This window comes from Hyperolius riggenbachi, chromosome 5 (assembly GCF_040937935.1).
Source record: "Hyperolius riggenbachi isolate aHypRig1 chromosome 5, aHypRig1.pri, whole genome shotgun sequence".
Classification (NCBI taxonomy): domain Eukaryota; kingdom Metazoa; phylum Chordata; class Amphibia; order Anura; family Hyperoliidae; genus Hyperolius; species Hyperolius riggenbachi.
The window spans coordinates 229,194,236-229,208,310 of NC_090650.1; the positions used below are offsets into that span (position 1 = coordinate 229,194,236).

At 42.5% G+C, this 14,075-nt stretch overlaps 1 protein-coding gene across 1 annotated transcript in view; it reads left to right on the plus strand.

The window, feature by feature from the left end:
* MYO10 (myosin X) overlaps window positions 1-14,075 on the plus strand; it is a 300,888-nt gene that overhangs the window by 149,531 nt on the left and 137,282 nt on the right. The window contains exon 4 of the mRNA XM_068236720.1: window positions 5,595-5,782. Coding sequence (XP_068092821.1) covers window positions 5,595-5,782 — 188 coding nt within the window. The remainder of the gene's footprint in view (window positions 1-5,594; window positions 5,783-14,075) is intronic.

Here is a 14,075-nt window from a genome sequence, read left to right on the forward strand (position 1 = left end):
AATTATTTATTAGGACTTCTTCTCTCACAGATCACTTTTGCCATACTGCGGTACAGCTGAGTCATTACCAGTAACCTATGCTTTTTCACGTGATTTTTTTAAGGGTGCGGCCATGCTATACTGCATCCCAACTCTGGTTGACATGGTAATCTTCATCTTCTTTCATCTCACACTTTACATACTTGGCCTAATACTATTACTTCAGGGTAAAGGATGCAACTATGACGATCATCAGTGTAGGGTCACATGCTGCCTCATGATTCTTGGTATGCTATCTGCGCACGGACTAGTTCAGCAGCGGACACTTGCTTTTGCACTGTTTTTTTCATAACTCTGTCCTGGAGAAAGTCAACACAAAAACAACACCACAAGGAAAGGATTGTAACCTTAAATGCACAGTTTATAATTTACAGGCAAAGTTGGATGAAACCCAGTGCAAATTAGTGAGGGGCAGGGAAAATACTTATTACATTTACCACAGGCCTTTGAACTCATTTTTAAGAGCTAAAACAAGCGCATGAATTATCTTGTCTGTGTTTATGATGGATCAGCAGTTATATTCTCTAAGTAATGTTCTCTCTGTGGACTGTTTCTTCTCATTGACATGTGTTTTCTTTGTGACTGAGCACAGAGCAGTGACTGCTTACAGCTGTCCCAGTCTGGCCTGTATGTCGGGTATACTTTCTACTCTGATTTTCTGCTAGAAGTTAGAAGACAAATGAATATGGCACTGTCACCATTGATGTTGGCACCAGATAAGGGTCTGATTTTACACTAACATGCTTGACACAGTATTGGTAAAATTCTGTAATATTAAAGGGACTTTTGTTATTGGATTACTAATAATTTATTTACTTAGTTCAAGCAGTAGGGTATTGTACTCAGTTCAGCACTATTGGGTTGTTATTTTTTTTTTGTACTGGGAAAGTTTGACTAGCAAGTTTGGATGACAGCTAAGCACTTGTTTTCTGGTGTGAGAAATTTGCTTTGCTTCTGGGAAAACAATAATTATAGTATATAATGGACCTGTCAGGCAGAGGGCACATGGGCAGTCATAAGCACTATTTGTTTGGTCTCATGTTTACTGAGCAATCAAAAATCATCGTAGGGACAGTAATTGCTTAGTAAGCATGCACCTTTTCATCCTAGTGTTTGGCTATACTAGTAACTATTAAAATCTGATTTCCTTCTGTGTAGCCCCTCACCCGGGCCCAGGAGTACTTGTGCTGCGCTGCAAAAGCTGCTGACCTAAAGACGCAATCAGACCCCACCTCTTCCTGCCACATGACCCTTATGACTTTACCAGATCCCTCCCCCTGACCATGCATCTATCATCAGTACTGGTTCAGAAGAATATCACTTCCTTTTATTTATTTTACAGCACTGCATGTGCTGCTTTATTAATAAAAGTAGATAGATTCACATCAGTCATCGTCTTGCAATTCATTTTGGGTTTTGTCAAGACCTGCCATTATTCTGTGCAATTACTGGGCTCGATTCACAAAGCCGTGATAAATGCTATCACGGCCGTGATAACCTCAGTGCGTACAGGTTTGCACGCGTAATAGTAAAGGTTTGCGTGCATTAACTTACCTGTTCAACATATGGGTTTTAGCACGTGAAAGGGGAAAGTTAATGCGCGCAAACCTGTACTATTATTCGTGTGAGCCCACTGTGTGTAATCAGGTCTAATAGAGAGCGCTGTGGTGTAAGAGAGTGTTTCAGTAATTAAACTGCATGTTGGGGACCATTATAGCGCCTAATTTTAAACATATGTGTCTAAGCTACATAGGAAATACATAGTAAACACCTGTAAACATGATGTAAATATGTGTGCACATGAACCTTTGTAATTTTTTTCTGAAAACATGTACAAACCTTTTGACATCAGTACTGAAACAAAAAGCTGCATGCCTGGAAAGTGATCAAACTGGAAAGCAATCTACTGTATGTCAGCCAATCGTGCCCATTTCTCATTTTTAAAATAGTTTAGAAAATTGAAGTAGGGAACAGATTGGTACACAGTTTACCCTCTTCACTCATCCAAGTCATAAGGTTGTAGTAAATCAGAAAATGATGTGGCCACTAAAACTATTTGGGGTAAGATTGCCAAACAGCAGTTTCCTGTTACTAACACCAGGTGAGCACCGCCCATTAGGTGATAACAGGGTAACGGCGATGCTCCCCCACTATTAGTAACGGTAAGAAGCACACGGTAATCTTAATGTCAGTTGGTGCATCAGGCGCAAGGTGTAATATGTTATGTGTTGTTGTTCATCTGAGGTCGTGTTTACCTCATTTAAAAAAAAAAAAAACAAGTAGGGATAAAAAGTGCCCAATTTGAGTACTTACCTCAATAGAGATCTAAATGATCCAGATGATTCTTTCTCCTACTTGCCGTTCCTCCTCCTCCAAAAACCCACTTGTTGAGCCTTGCGGACCGCTTGCGCAGGCAGAGTAGCATGGACATGGTCGGGTTTTAGTGGAAAAAGCCAAGCCGTATCAGGTTTGTGCTGCTTGCATGCGTGAGCTGTATGTGCAGTAGCACAACCCAATCAGGCTCAGCTTCTTCTGCCATTGCTGCGGCCGCACTACGGGGGTCCTTGCTTGTGCATGGCTTGGAAGACAGGAAAGCCTATGGAGGTAAGTATCTGTTTCTTCCCTCCCCTAACCTCACAGATTTAATTTAATTTAAGACATGCTAATGACCTGATTTTCTATTATGTCCAGGGCCGGCCCTAGACTATTTGCCGCCTGAGGGGGGGGGGCGCACTCTGGGGGGCCGCCGAGCTGGAGGGGTAGCTGGCAGGACGGGGGTATTGGGCCTAGCGGCGGGGAGGGGGTCGTACCCCCCCCCTCCCTCGCCTGGGTCCCCTGAACTACCCCCCCCCCCTCCCTCGCCTGGGTCCCCCGAACCCTCCAGCCTTAAATACAAGCAGCCGCTATGTGTAAGAGGAACGGGCGGGGAGGACACTCACCTCTTCCCAGCGTGCGCTCCACTGACGTCACTTCCTGCAGCGTTGCAGGAAGTGACGTCAGTGGAACGCACGCTTGGAACGAGGAAGAGGTGAGTCCTCCCCGCCCGTGCCTCTTACACATAGCGGCTGCTTGTATTTAAGGCTGGAGGGGAGCGGAGGACGGGGGACCCAGGCGAGGGAGGGGGGGGTCCGACCCCCCTCCCCGCCGCTAGGCCCAAATCCCCACGTCCTGCCAGCTACCCCTCCAGCTCGGCGGCCGGCTCCCCGCACCCACGGACGGGCGGGTGCCGCCCCTGGAATTTTGCCGCCTGAGGCAAAAGTTTCACCCCACCTCATGAGCGGGCCGGCCCTGATTATGTCCTGCTATGTAAAACCTTAGAATTAGAAAGAGTGTGTACTATCTTTTTCCAATGACTTAATACTGCCTGTAATATGTTGCATTTGGTGAGTTGCCTTTGCAGTTATAGTTAGTTCCACTTAGACTAGAAACCTGTCTATGTATTTGCTATGAGGAGAACCATAGAAAACTCCAGGTTTGCACACTAACCAGTAAGTAGCTTAAGAGGTGAACATTGGCTGTCAGTAAAGAAAAACAACTGAAGGAACTGAAAGCTCACAGCAGGCTGCCTTTTGTGGCTGCACCACAAAGATTAAGTGAAATACAGTTAAGTACAGAGGTAGTTTAGAACATCCAGTTTTGAAATGTGAGACTGGAAAATTCAGTGTGTGGCTCGACTGGACAGAAACCATTTCAAAAATAGAAAGGCATATTTGTTGTTCTCCAGCTCTGACATCAAAGGAGGAAACGGCAAACAACCATATGAGTGGAATACAGGAAAACAAGCAAAAACTGAGAGCAGCGAGTGCACAGAAAAATGAAGGAACTGCAGAAAGTTAATTTGCCAATGCCATTGTTTATGCTTGCTTTGCTGCATAGTACTTATATGGAGCTGCCATCCTGACAGAAGTTGAAGCGCATTCAGTTTTATGGTCAGGAAATGCCTATGATATGATCTGAGGATAAAGATGCTGCTGGAAAAATGGTTCCGTTTTAAGCCCAAGTGAACAATGATTCTTTTATGGAGTTGTTATAAACAGCGAACAGACAAATATTCTTTCCTCAGCACTACATTTTCTTCATTGAAATGAATGTGATATGCACTGCTAACCATGTCAGGCAAAGTAAGCAGTCCGGCCTATAACGTAGACACAGTAGTGGCAACATTTAGGGCATAGTTGTTAAAACTTGAAGGACTCTTCTGTTATTCATTGCACTTCAGAGTAATGTTCATTTCATACACTAAAGACTGCCCAGCAGAACATGGATATTGGCAAAAGGAGCTTCTGGTTCCCTGCATGATATAGTGCACAGTAACCAATGATATGGCAAAGGATGTCCCAGGGGACCGTAATGGGGGCAATATGACAGGAAAGCATTATCAGAGGGCAATATAAGTAGCGGGACAGTATTGGGGGCAATATACCATAAATGGAGTACACTATAACAGGGCAAAAAAATGAAACTTCCCCTCAAGTCCCTACTTTTCAAGGCATCTGTAAACAAAAGAGAAAAAAGGTGGTGTGCCCAGAATGCTTGTACCCTCTTTAACAGTAAAAGCAGGCATGGGGCTGGCAAGCCTGACATGTACGGTAGTTGTTTGCATAGTTCACAGATTCTCTGATATGTGTCAAGGTACAGATATTTTTACTAAGTCCTGAGACCCATGATTTCTGGCATACTGAGTTTGTTATATGCAGCATTGGTGATGTCTGTAAAGATATCAGACTGCTGGTTGAGACAATAAGGAACAATCTTTTTGACTGTCTAAAATCGAATATGTGTATTGGGTTCTTAACAGTAACCGTGAAGCATAACTCTTCTCTGGTTAGAGAACGTAACCAGTCAAAAAAGAACATGACACTCCAGAATAAATTTTAGTGTTTATTTGTAATGTTGCATGTGTTCCCAGTACAATTACTTAAGAAAACTATTTTTGTAATCCACTCATAATGAATAAAAGAAATCTGCTAAAAATCACAATCCATTCCCTTTACTGCAACTCTGGCTCGTTCCTTAATTTTCCTGGCTTGGGTACTGCTACCCAGCTGTTAAAGTGAGCCTGTCACTAAAGTCACTCTTAGGGAGGTGGATTCACTAAAGCCACGTTAGGCTTGAACACTAATAAGTGGAATATGGACTCCTGCAAAGCAAAACATTGCGGCTTGATGTCTGGAAAGGCATTCACTGACTGGGGTCATTGAGAGTGGCCTGAGGATCACCTGATGTGTTTACAGTGTTTGAGGACATATTTTCCCTGCTGGAGTAGGTTCTTGGGGACTTATGATGGAATCTGGGTTCCCCTTTACTAATAAGGGATCTCCTAAAAAAGTAAATAGGTAGTAAGGAATCATTATCACCGCCAACTTGTTGAATATTTATGTAAAGTAGCTTATTTGAAATAAAACCATTAATATTTTTTAAAACCATAAATAAAAATGCTTTTTTGCTGCTTTATGTGTGTTGTAATATGAATCCATACAGGAAGTATCAGTGCAGAGGTAGCTGTGTTTTGCTAGTCTGATTAAGTGATGTTTTTATTTCATTCTTTGTTTCAGACATACATTGGCTCCATTTTGGCTTCTGTCAATCCTTACAAATTGATTCCTGGCTTATATGAACGTAATACAATGGAACTGTACAGCAGACATCACATGGGAGAAATACCACCTCACATCTTCGCTGTGGCCAATGAATGTTACCGCTGCTTGTGGAAGAGGCGTGACAACCAGTGTGTTCTTATCAGGTAAACATACCAGTAATATTGTTACTTTAATTAACTAATCCTTCAGGCCCACACAAATGCTGAAATGAGCCCAAGGGCCGTCTTGCTCAAATCCTTTTCTGTACGTGTGAAGAAAAGCATTTGGCAGATTTTGGGGTTCTTCACCTCTGCAGGGGTACAAAGGAGAGTGGCTCTAAATGGATCAAAATGCAATGGCGGTAAATGTTGTACAAACGTCCATGTGAACCGCCTCTTAGGGTGCAGAGACTGATGCTAATGGCTCAGTATTTTTCTTCTGAGTGCTATGGTGTATCTCTTCACTGTGATAAGGATATTGTCCCTCAGCTATAAAAGCAGTTATAACACTAGACAAAGTCAAGCTGGTGGCTTCTGCACTTCATTCATTGTTCATGTGCATAATTTATCCTAAGATAACACAGCTGATTATTTTTATTCTGATATCCTTCAATGAAACACAATCCAGGAATTAAATGCAATCCAATGTGTGAGATTAGTTCTGCTCTCTGACAGGAAGCTGTGAAATCCTTAGCAGCAATCGCCCCCTTGTGGTCATTGTGACATGTTTCAAATTTCCAGCCACTGCAGCTATTTTAATACACTCATTAAACTGAGCTATTAGTTAAGCATGGCTTGTATTGTGGCACATGAAAATGATTTTAAATGGAAGATAAGCTTACACTTTGAAGATCTCTCCTGATTTTTGTACTGTATGTGTCAATATTGAGAAGATTGTGCTCCCGCTTACCATTATAAAAGTGAAAGAATCATTCCAACCAGGATCCCTACAATAACTATTTTGTGTCCATAACGAGGTTGAGGTGAATAACACCACACACACACACACACACACACACACACACACACACACACACACACACACACACACACACACACACACACACACACACACACACACACACACACACACACACACACACACACACACACACACGCGCGCGCGTTGATCACCCTAAAAAAAATGTTTGTTGAAATGACTCGGTATGTCTAGTGAAATGATCCTTTGTCTAACAAGCTGTTGGAATGATCCTTTGCCCACCATGATGTTTACTTTGATTGGTAAGTATATTACCTACTAGGAGGACACAGAGGGACAGATGAGACACAAAAGGACACAGGGGACTTAGGAGACACAGGAGGACATGGGACAGACGAGACAAAGGAGGATACAGGGGACCGAAGAGAAACAGGAGGACATGGGACAGAGGCGACACAGGGGGTCAAAGAAGAAGACAGGGGGACAAAAGAGGACATGGGGTGAGAGGGGAAAAGGAGGACACATTGGAGCAGAGGAGGTCACAAGAGCGACAAAGGAGGACACGAGGGACAGAGGAGGACAGAGGGACACTTTGAATGCAGCCTTAGGTAGGAAACTATATTAGCTACACTTTACATATTTTTCACTGAAAACCATCTTTCCAGATCATATTTTGCTGTAGTTTTGAGGGGCAAATGCTTTTTAAACAAGTGTAACTATGCTCCTCCAGCAAAGACCATAAATAGGAACAGGGCAGGTGCTAAGGGATGTGGCCAATAGAAGTACAAGCTAGCGTTAACTCATTGCACTCAGAATACACAGCCATCTGTGACACGGACAGTGATAAAAACAACTACTGATGACGCAAATAGTGGATATTAGGCTGCATACACATGCAAGATGGCCAGGGATCCAAAGCCCTGGAACATCTTGACCGAGTGCAGCCTAAGAGCATTGTTGTCTTCCTCACCCCCGCTTTTTTTGTGCGCTGCCCCCTCCTGCTCCCTTCATAAACAACGGAAGACTCCTCAGTAGAGTACTCGGCCCTGAACTGTTGCCTGAGGGATATAATCCCAATCCCTGTGGGCCACAGTAACTGTGTTGTGTATGCAACTGAAGTTTAAGGCAAATCTGAAGTGAGAAACTCACTTCAGGTTTCATAAAGGCTCTCAATACCATAGAGCCTTCCCAGTACTCACTCTATCCTATTATTCCTGCGCCGTCCCCAGTTGAGGTTATTTGATCTTCTTAGTCTTTAGTACTCGGGGAGCCTTCGAAAAACGTACATCTCCAAGTAGCTCTAAACAACAGGATGGACCGAAGACCAGGAAGGCTCTATGGTATTCAAAACCTTTCCTTTACAAAGCTAAGTATGAAACCTCAAGGTACTGAGTTTTCTCTCTTCAGATTCCTTAAAAAAAGAGAAAATTATCAGATGCCGCTGCTACCTTAACCACCCACTTGCCTGTGCGTTCCAACCTTTACCATCTGTCTTTAACATGGACTGTTTTGTTGGAGGGAATAAAGCATTTGTTTGCAATGTGGATGCTCCTCATCTTTCTCCTTTATCCATGTTACTAACTGTCCGTCAGAGTAGCTCACAATTTAATGCCTGCCATTGACTATGGCAGGGATCACAGGAAGAAAGTCCCATGGACATTATTAATCACGAATACTAAAACGGAACAAAAAAAAACCGTGAGTGTGAAAACACACCCAAAAACAGCTTGCTGACGAAAAATAGTAACACTGCTGTCCTTTTTTTTTCTGCATGCAAATATAGCATCTAAAGGTGGCCACTAACGATCCAATTTCTAGTGACGAATCGTTCGAGCGATCAGCGATCATTAGCACTCATCAGGCAATGTCTATGGGCAACTGACTGCACTCAGACCAAAGGGGGCTGAAAAATTACGCACACCCCACTTTGCAGTTATTTATTTGTAAAAAATGTTTGGAACCATGTATGATTTTCTTTCCAATTCTCGCGTGTACTCTACTTTGTATTGGTCTTTCACGTGGTATTCCAATAAAATTGATTTATGTTTGTGGCAGTAATGTGACAAAATGTGGAAAACTTCAAGGGGGCCGAATACTTTTGCAAGCCACTGTATTCTGATTGGAAGTGAAATTGTTCACTACACCATCAGCTAACCAATATTTGCTTCCTATCTATCACAACCAAGAAGGAAATCCAACTTTTGGTTCGACTAAAATCCAGTCGACTTTTTTATAATATTTGATAGTGCCCATCAATGGAGATTTATAACCAATCCACTTAGAATTTCTGATTGCTCAATTGATTTTTCACTAGAAATTGGACCGTTAGTGGCCACCTTAATGGACACAGGCATATAGGAATTCATTGGTGTGCGAGTTTGTGTGCTGAAAAAACCACACAAATTCGCACCTAGTAGAAAAGGGCAGGTTGGCTGCCATCTTTGTATAGCTCCTTTTCAGGGAGTGCTTTTAAAATAATTAAAAGAGATGTTAAGAATCCCCCATGAGAAGATGGACTAATCCAAAATCTGTCAGTAAGAGGTTTGGAGATGTCAGATTATAATACATTCTGTAAGTGACAGCTACTCACAAAGTAAAACAAATTACAGTATGTATGTGTACTGTTTTATTTATTTCTTTTTTGTACAATTTTTCACAATAGTGCCCCTTTAAACTGGAAGGTGTCCTACCTCCCACTTCTGTACCCAGTCCAAAGAATGGGTGTAGGACCTGCAGCCATCTTGTCAGAATTTCCACTATTCCAGTTAGAGATCAAGATTTATTAAGGCTGAACAGGTTCTAGAGAGATTATTGTAACATAAAAACTTAATCTACTACTAAAGTGCTTGTCAGCTCTGTGAAATCGTAAATCTTAGAGGTTGACATATTTGTTATTCTTTTTTTAATCATTTTCTCCCTCCATGATTGTGATATGGTAGTGGATAGAATGCAGCGTTCCCGGTCTCTCCCTCTAACGTCCTGTATGGCGCCAAGCTGGAGCACACTGAGTGTTTAGTCACAGATTATTTATTGCTACAATATTGCAAAGCTTGATTGGCTAAAGCTGTCCAAACCAGTTTATAGTAACAGATTGCACTTTTATCTGCCAATTATAGAGATGCTTCTGCTCAGAGCTGCCCTTTCTTCATGAATTCCTTGTGATCTGCTGGGACTCCTTTTCCAAGGGAATGATTATGATATTAAACATAAAGTAACCTCAAAAGATGCTTAAAAGAAACATTTAAAGGCTTTCTCAATGCTCCTTTGGCAGTATGGTATACAGTATGCATTTAACAGCAATGTCTCCGTGGTGCTGTGCCATTTTTATGTTTTTATATACAGGCCATGTTATTTTATATTATAGGCATGTAAATCATTTTGTTTATTTTTTATGTATGTTATCTTGGATATTGGATGTTCTGCGGGTTACTTTACTCAGATTATTATTATTATCATTGTTATTATTCTACATCTGTGTTTATTTTGCAGGATTTGCCAGTAATAGTTATGACTATTAGCAATGGCATTATACAGTATATGGGATTACTATGGTTTAAATTCCTTGAAAGACTTGTAATTTTGGGTATGGTTGATGTAGGCAGCTTTTCAGCCTCTCAATCACCTGTATCTACTGCCACAAATGTTTACCACTTTCATCTTCCAGTGTCAAGTACCCACAGTCAGTGATGGTCTGGGGTGCCATGTCAGCTGCTGGTGTTGGTCCACTGTGTTTTATCAAGGGCAGGGTCAATGCAGCTAGCTATCAGGAGATTTTGGAGCACTTCATGCTTCCATCTGCTGAAAAGCTTTATGGAGATGAAGATTTCATTTTTCAGCACGACCTGGCACCTGCTCACAGTGCCAAAACCACTGGTAAATGGTTTACTGACCATGGTATTACTGTGCTCAATTGGCCTGCCAACTCTCCTGACCTGAACCCCATAGAGAATCTGTAGGATATTGTGAAGAGAAAGTTGAGAGACACAAGACCCAACACTCTGGATGAGCTGAAGGCCACTATTGAAGCATCCTGGGCCTCCATAACACCTGAGCAGGGCCACAGGCTGATTGCCTCCATGCCACGCCGCATTGAAGCAGTCATTTCTGCAAAAGGATTCCCGACCAAGTATTGAGTGCATAACTGAACATAATTATTTGAAGGTTGACTTTTTTTGTTTTAAAAACACTTTTCTTTTATTGGTTGGATAAAATATGCTAATTTTTTGAGATAGGAATTTTGGGTTTTCATGAGCTGTATGCCAAAATCATCAATAATAAAACAATAAAAGGCTTGAACTACTTCAGTTGTGTGTATTTGAATCTAAAATATATAAAAGTCTAATGTTTATCAGTAAATTACAGAAAATAATGAACTTTATCACAATATGCTAATTTTTTGAGAAGATCCTGTATATATATATATATATATATATATATATATATATATATATATATATATATGTCACTTGTTAGTTTGTGTATTTTTGCCAAGCATTCCGGAGAGTGTATTATTATTATACTGTATGTACTCTACCAAACACTTTCGGGAAGGAGATGAGAAGATTTAAATCAGTGATGAGCGAAAATGCAAATATTCTTTTCGCCGAATTTTCGCGAAAATAAGTACTATTTTCGTTTCGAAAGGTGAAAATGCGCCGAATATTTTCGCATTAATTTTCGCCTAAAGTCTGTTTTTTCGCGTTGAATTTCTAAGCCCCCTTACAAGCTAGAATCACCAAATTTGCAGGGTATATTAAGGAGATATGTGGGTACAAGAGGAAAAAGAAATTTTTCAAAAAGACCTTATAGTTTTTGAGAAAATTGACTTTAAAGTGTCAAAGGAAAAAAGTATACATTTAAATGCAGTAAATGACAGTTACTGTAGCAAACCTAGCAGTAGTGTAAATTTACTAATATCAAAAGAAAGGGCCAAGTGTAAGTGCCATGGGCTAAGTGCCAAGTGCAAACTGCCAAGTGCAAAGGGCCGAGTGCCAAGTGCAAAGGGCCAAGTGCCAAGTGCAAACTGCCAAGTGCAAAGGGCCAAGTGCAAAGGGCCAAGTGCCAAGAACAAGTGCAAAGTGCAAACGGCCAAGTGCAAGTGCAAAGGGCCAAGGGTCAAATGAAAAGGGCCAAGTGCAAAGGGCCAAGTGCAAAGAGCCCTTGGCTCTTGGCCCTTTGCCTTTGCACTTGGCCCTTTTCATTTGACACTTGGCCCTTTGCACTTGCACTTGGCCCTTTGCCTTTGCACTTGGCCCTTTGCACTTGGCCCTTTGCACTTGGCCCTTTGCACGTGCAATTGGCCCTTTGCACTTGAGCCTTTGCACTTGGCCCTTTGCACTTGGGCCTTTGCCCTTGCACTTGGCCCTTTGCACTTGGCCCTTTGCACTTGACCCTTGGCCCTTTGCACTTGGCCCTTTGCCCTTGCACTTGGCCCTTTGCACTTGGCAGTTTGCACTTGGCCCTTTCTTTTGATATTAGTAATTTTACACTACCTCTAGGTTTGCTTAAAGGGATACTGTAGGGGGGGGTCGGGGGAAAATGAGTTGAAGTTACCTGGGGCTTCTAATGGTCCCCCGCAGGCATCCTGTGCCCGCGCAGCCACTCCCCAATGCTCCGGCCCTGCCTCCGGTTCACTTCTGGAATTTCAGACTTTAAAGTCTGAAAACCACTGCGCCTGCGTTGCCGTGTCCTCGCTTCCCCTGATGTCACCAGGAGCACACGGCGCAAGCACAGACCATACTGGGCCTGCGCAGTATGCTCCTGGTACCATCAGCGGGAGTGAGGACACGGCAACGCAGGCGCAGTGGTTTTCAGACTTTAAAGTCTGACATTCCAGAAGTGAACCAGAGGCGGGGCCGGAGCATTGGGGAGTGGCTGGTGGGCACAGGATGTCTGTGGGGGACCATTAGAACCCCCGGGTAACTTCAACTCATTTTACCCCGACCCCCTCCAACAGTATCCCTTTAAGTAACTGTCATTTACTGCATTTAAATGTATGCTTTTTTTCCTTTGAAATTTTAAAATCGATTTTCTCAAAAACTATAAGGTCTTTTTGAAAAATTTCTTTTTCCTCTTGTACCCACATATCTCATTAACCACCCTGGCGTTCTGATTAAATCGCCAGGGTGGCTGCGGGAGGGTTTTTTTTAAATAAAAAAAAAACTATTTCATGCAGCCAACTGAAAGTTGGCTGCATGAAAGCCCACTAGAGGGCGCTCCGGAGGCGATCTTCCGATCGCCTCCGGCGCCCAGAATAAACAAGGAAGGCCGCAATGAGCGGCCTTCCTTGTTTTGCTTATATCGTCGCCATAGCGACGAGCGGAGTGACGTCATCGACGTCAGCCGACGTCCTGACGTCAGCCGCCTCCGATCCAGCCCTTAGCGCTGGCCGGAACTTTTTGTTCCGGCTACGCTGGGCTCAGGCGGCTGGGGGGGCCCTCTTTCGCCGCTGCTCGCGGCGAATCGCCGCAGAGCGGCGGCGATCAGGCAGCACACGCGGCTGGCAAAGTGCCGGCTGCGTGTGCTGCTTTTTATTTCATTCAAATCGGCCCAGCAGGGCCTGAGCGGCAGCCGCTGGCGGTGTTGGACGAGCTGAGCTCGTCCAGACCGCTCAGCTGGTTAATATACCCTGCAAATTTGGTGATTCTAGCTTTTAAGGGGGCTTAGATATTCAACGCGAAAAAAACGGACTTTAGGCGAAAATTAATGCAAAATATTAATGCGAAATTTCGCCTTTTGAAGCGAAAATAGTACTTATTTTCGCGAAAATTCGGCGAAATCGAAAATGGGATTTTCGATGCGAAAATGGCTTTGGCGAAAATTCGCAAGCAACACTGATTTAAATCTCAGTTTATGAGTTATTAACGGCTGTACATAGCAACTTGTTGAAAGTATGCAACCGTAGCCAACTCACTGTGAAGTCAATGGCCTCAATTCACTAAGCTTATCTCCTGTCTTTAATAACTCTTCTAGAGTTGTTACCATGGTGATAAGGCATGTAGTATTCAGGAAACATTTTACCTAGGCAAACCTAAAGTTAACTCTTCTGTCTTTAAGTTAACTCTTTAATCCTTAAAATAACTCCAGAGGAGGTAACTTAACTACAGAGGAGGTAACTTAACTACAGAGGAGGTAAATTAACTACAAAAGAGGTAATGTAAGGAATGAAGAGATAAGATAACTCTCTTACTGTGTGGAGGTAAGTTTTTTCTTGCCTTATTATCTCCAGCATGATCTTAGTGAATTGAGGCCAATGCCTGTATGTTAAGAGCATTGAGAATGTAATTCAGAGCTCTGCACACATGAAACATATAACCCATTTATCACTCTCAGTACATGCACCATGAGGTCCTGGAGTCTTGATAGTATTACATAGTAACAAAAGTTTTAAAGCCTTAGTTCAGCTTCCAATTTTTTAATACCTGCGATAGTAAATGTACCGTACTTTAATTATCCATCTTCTATACATGCATTTGTTTTTTCATATGTAAAAATATGCACCTTAGTGAAGCATTTTGA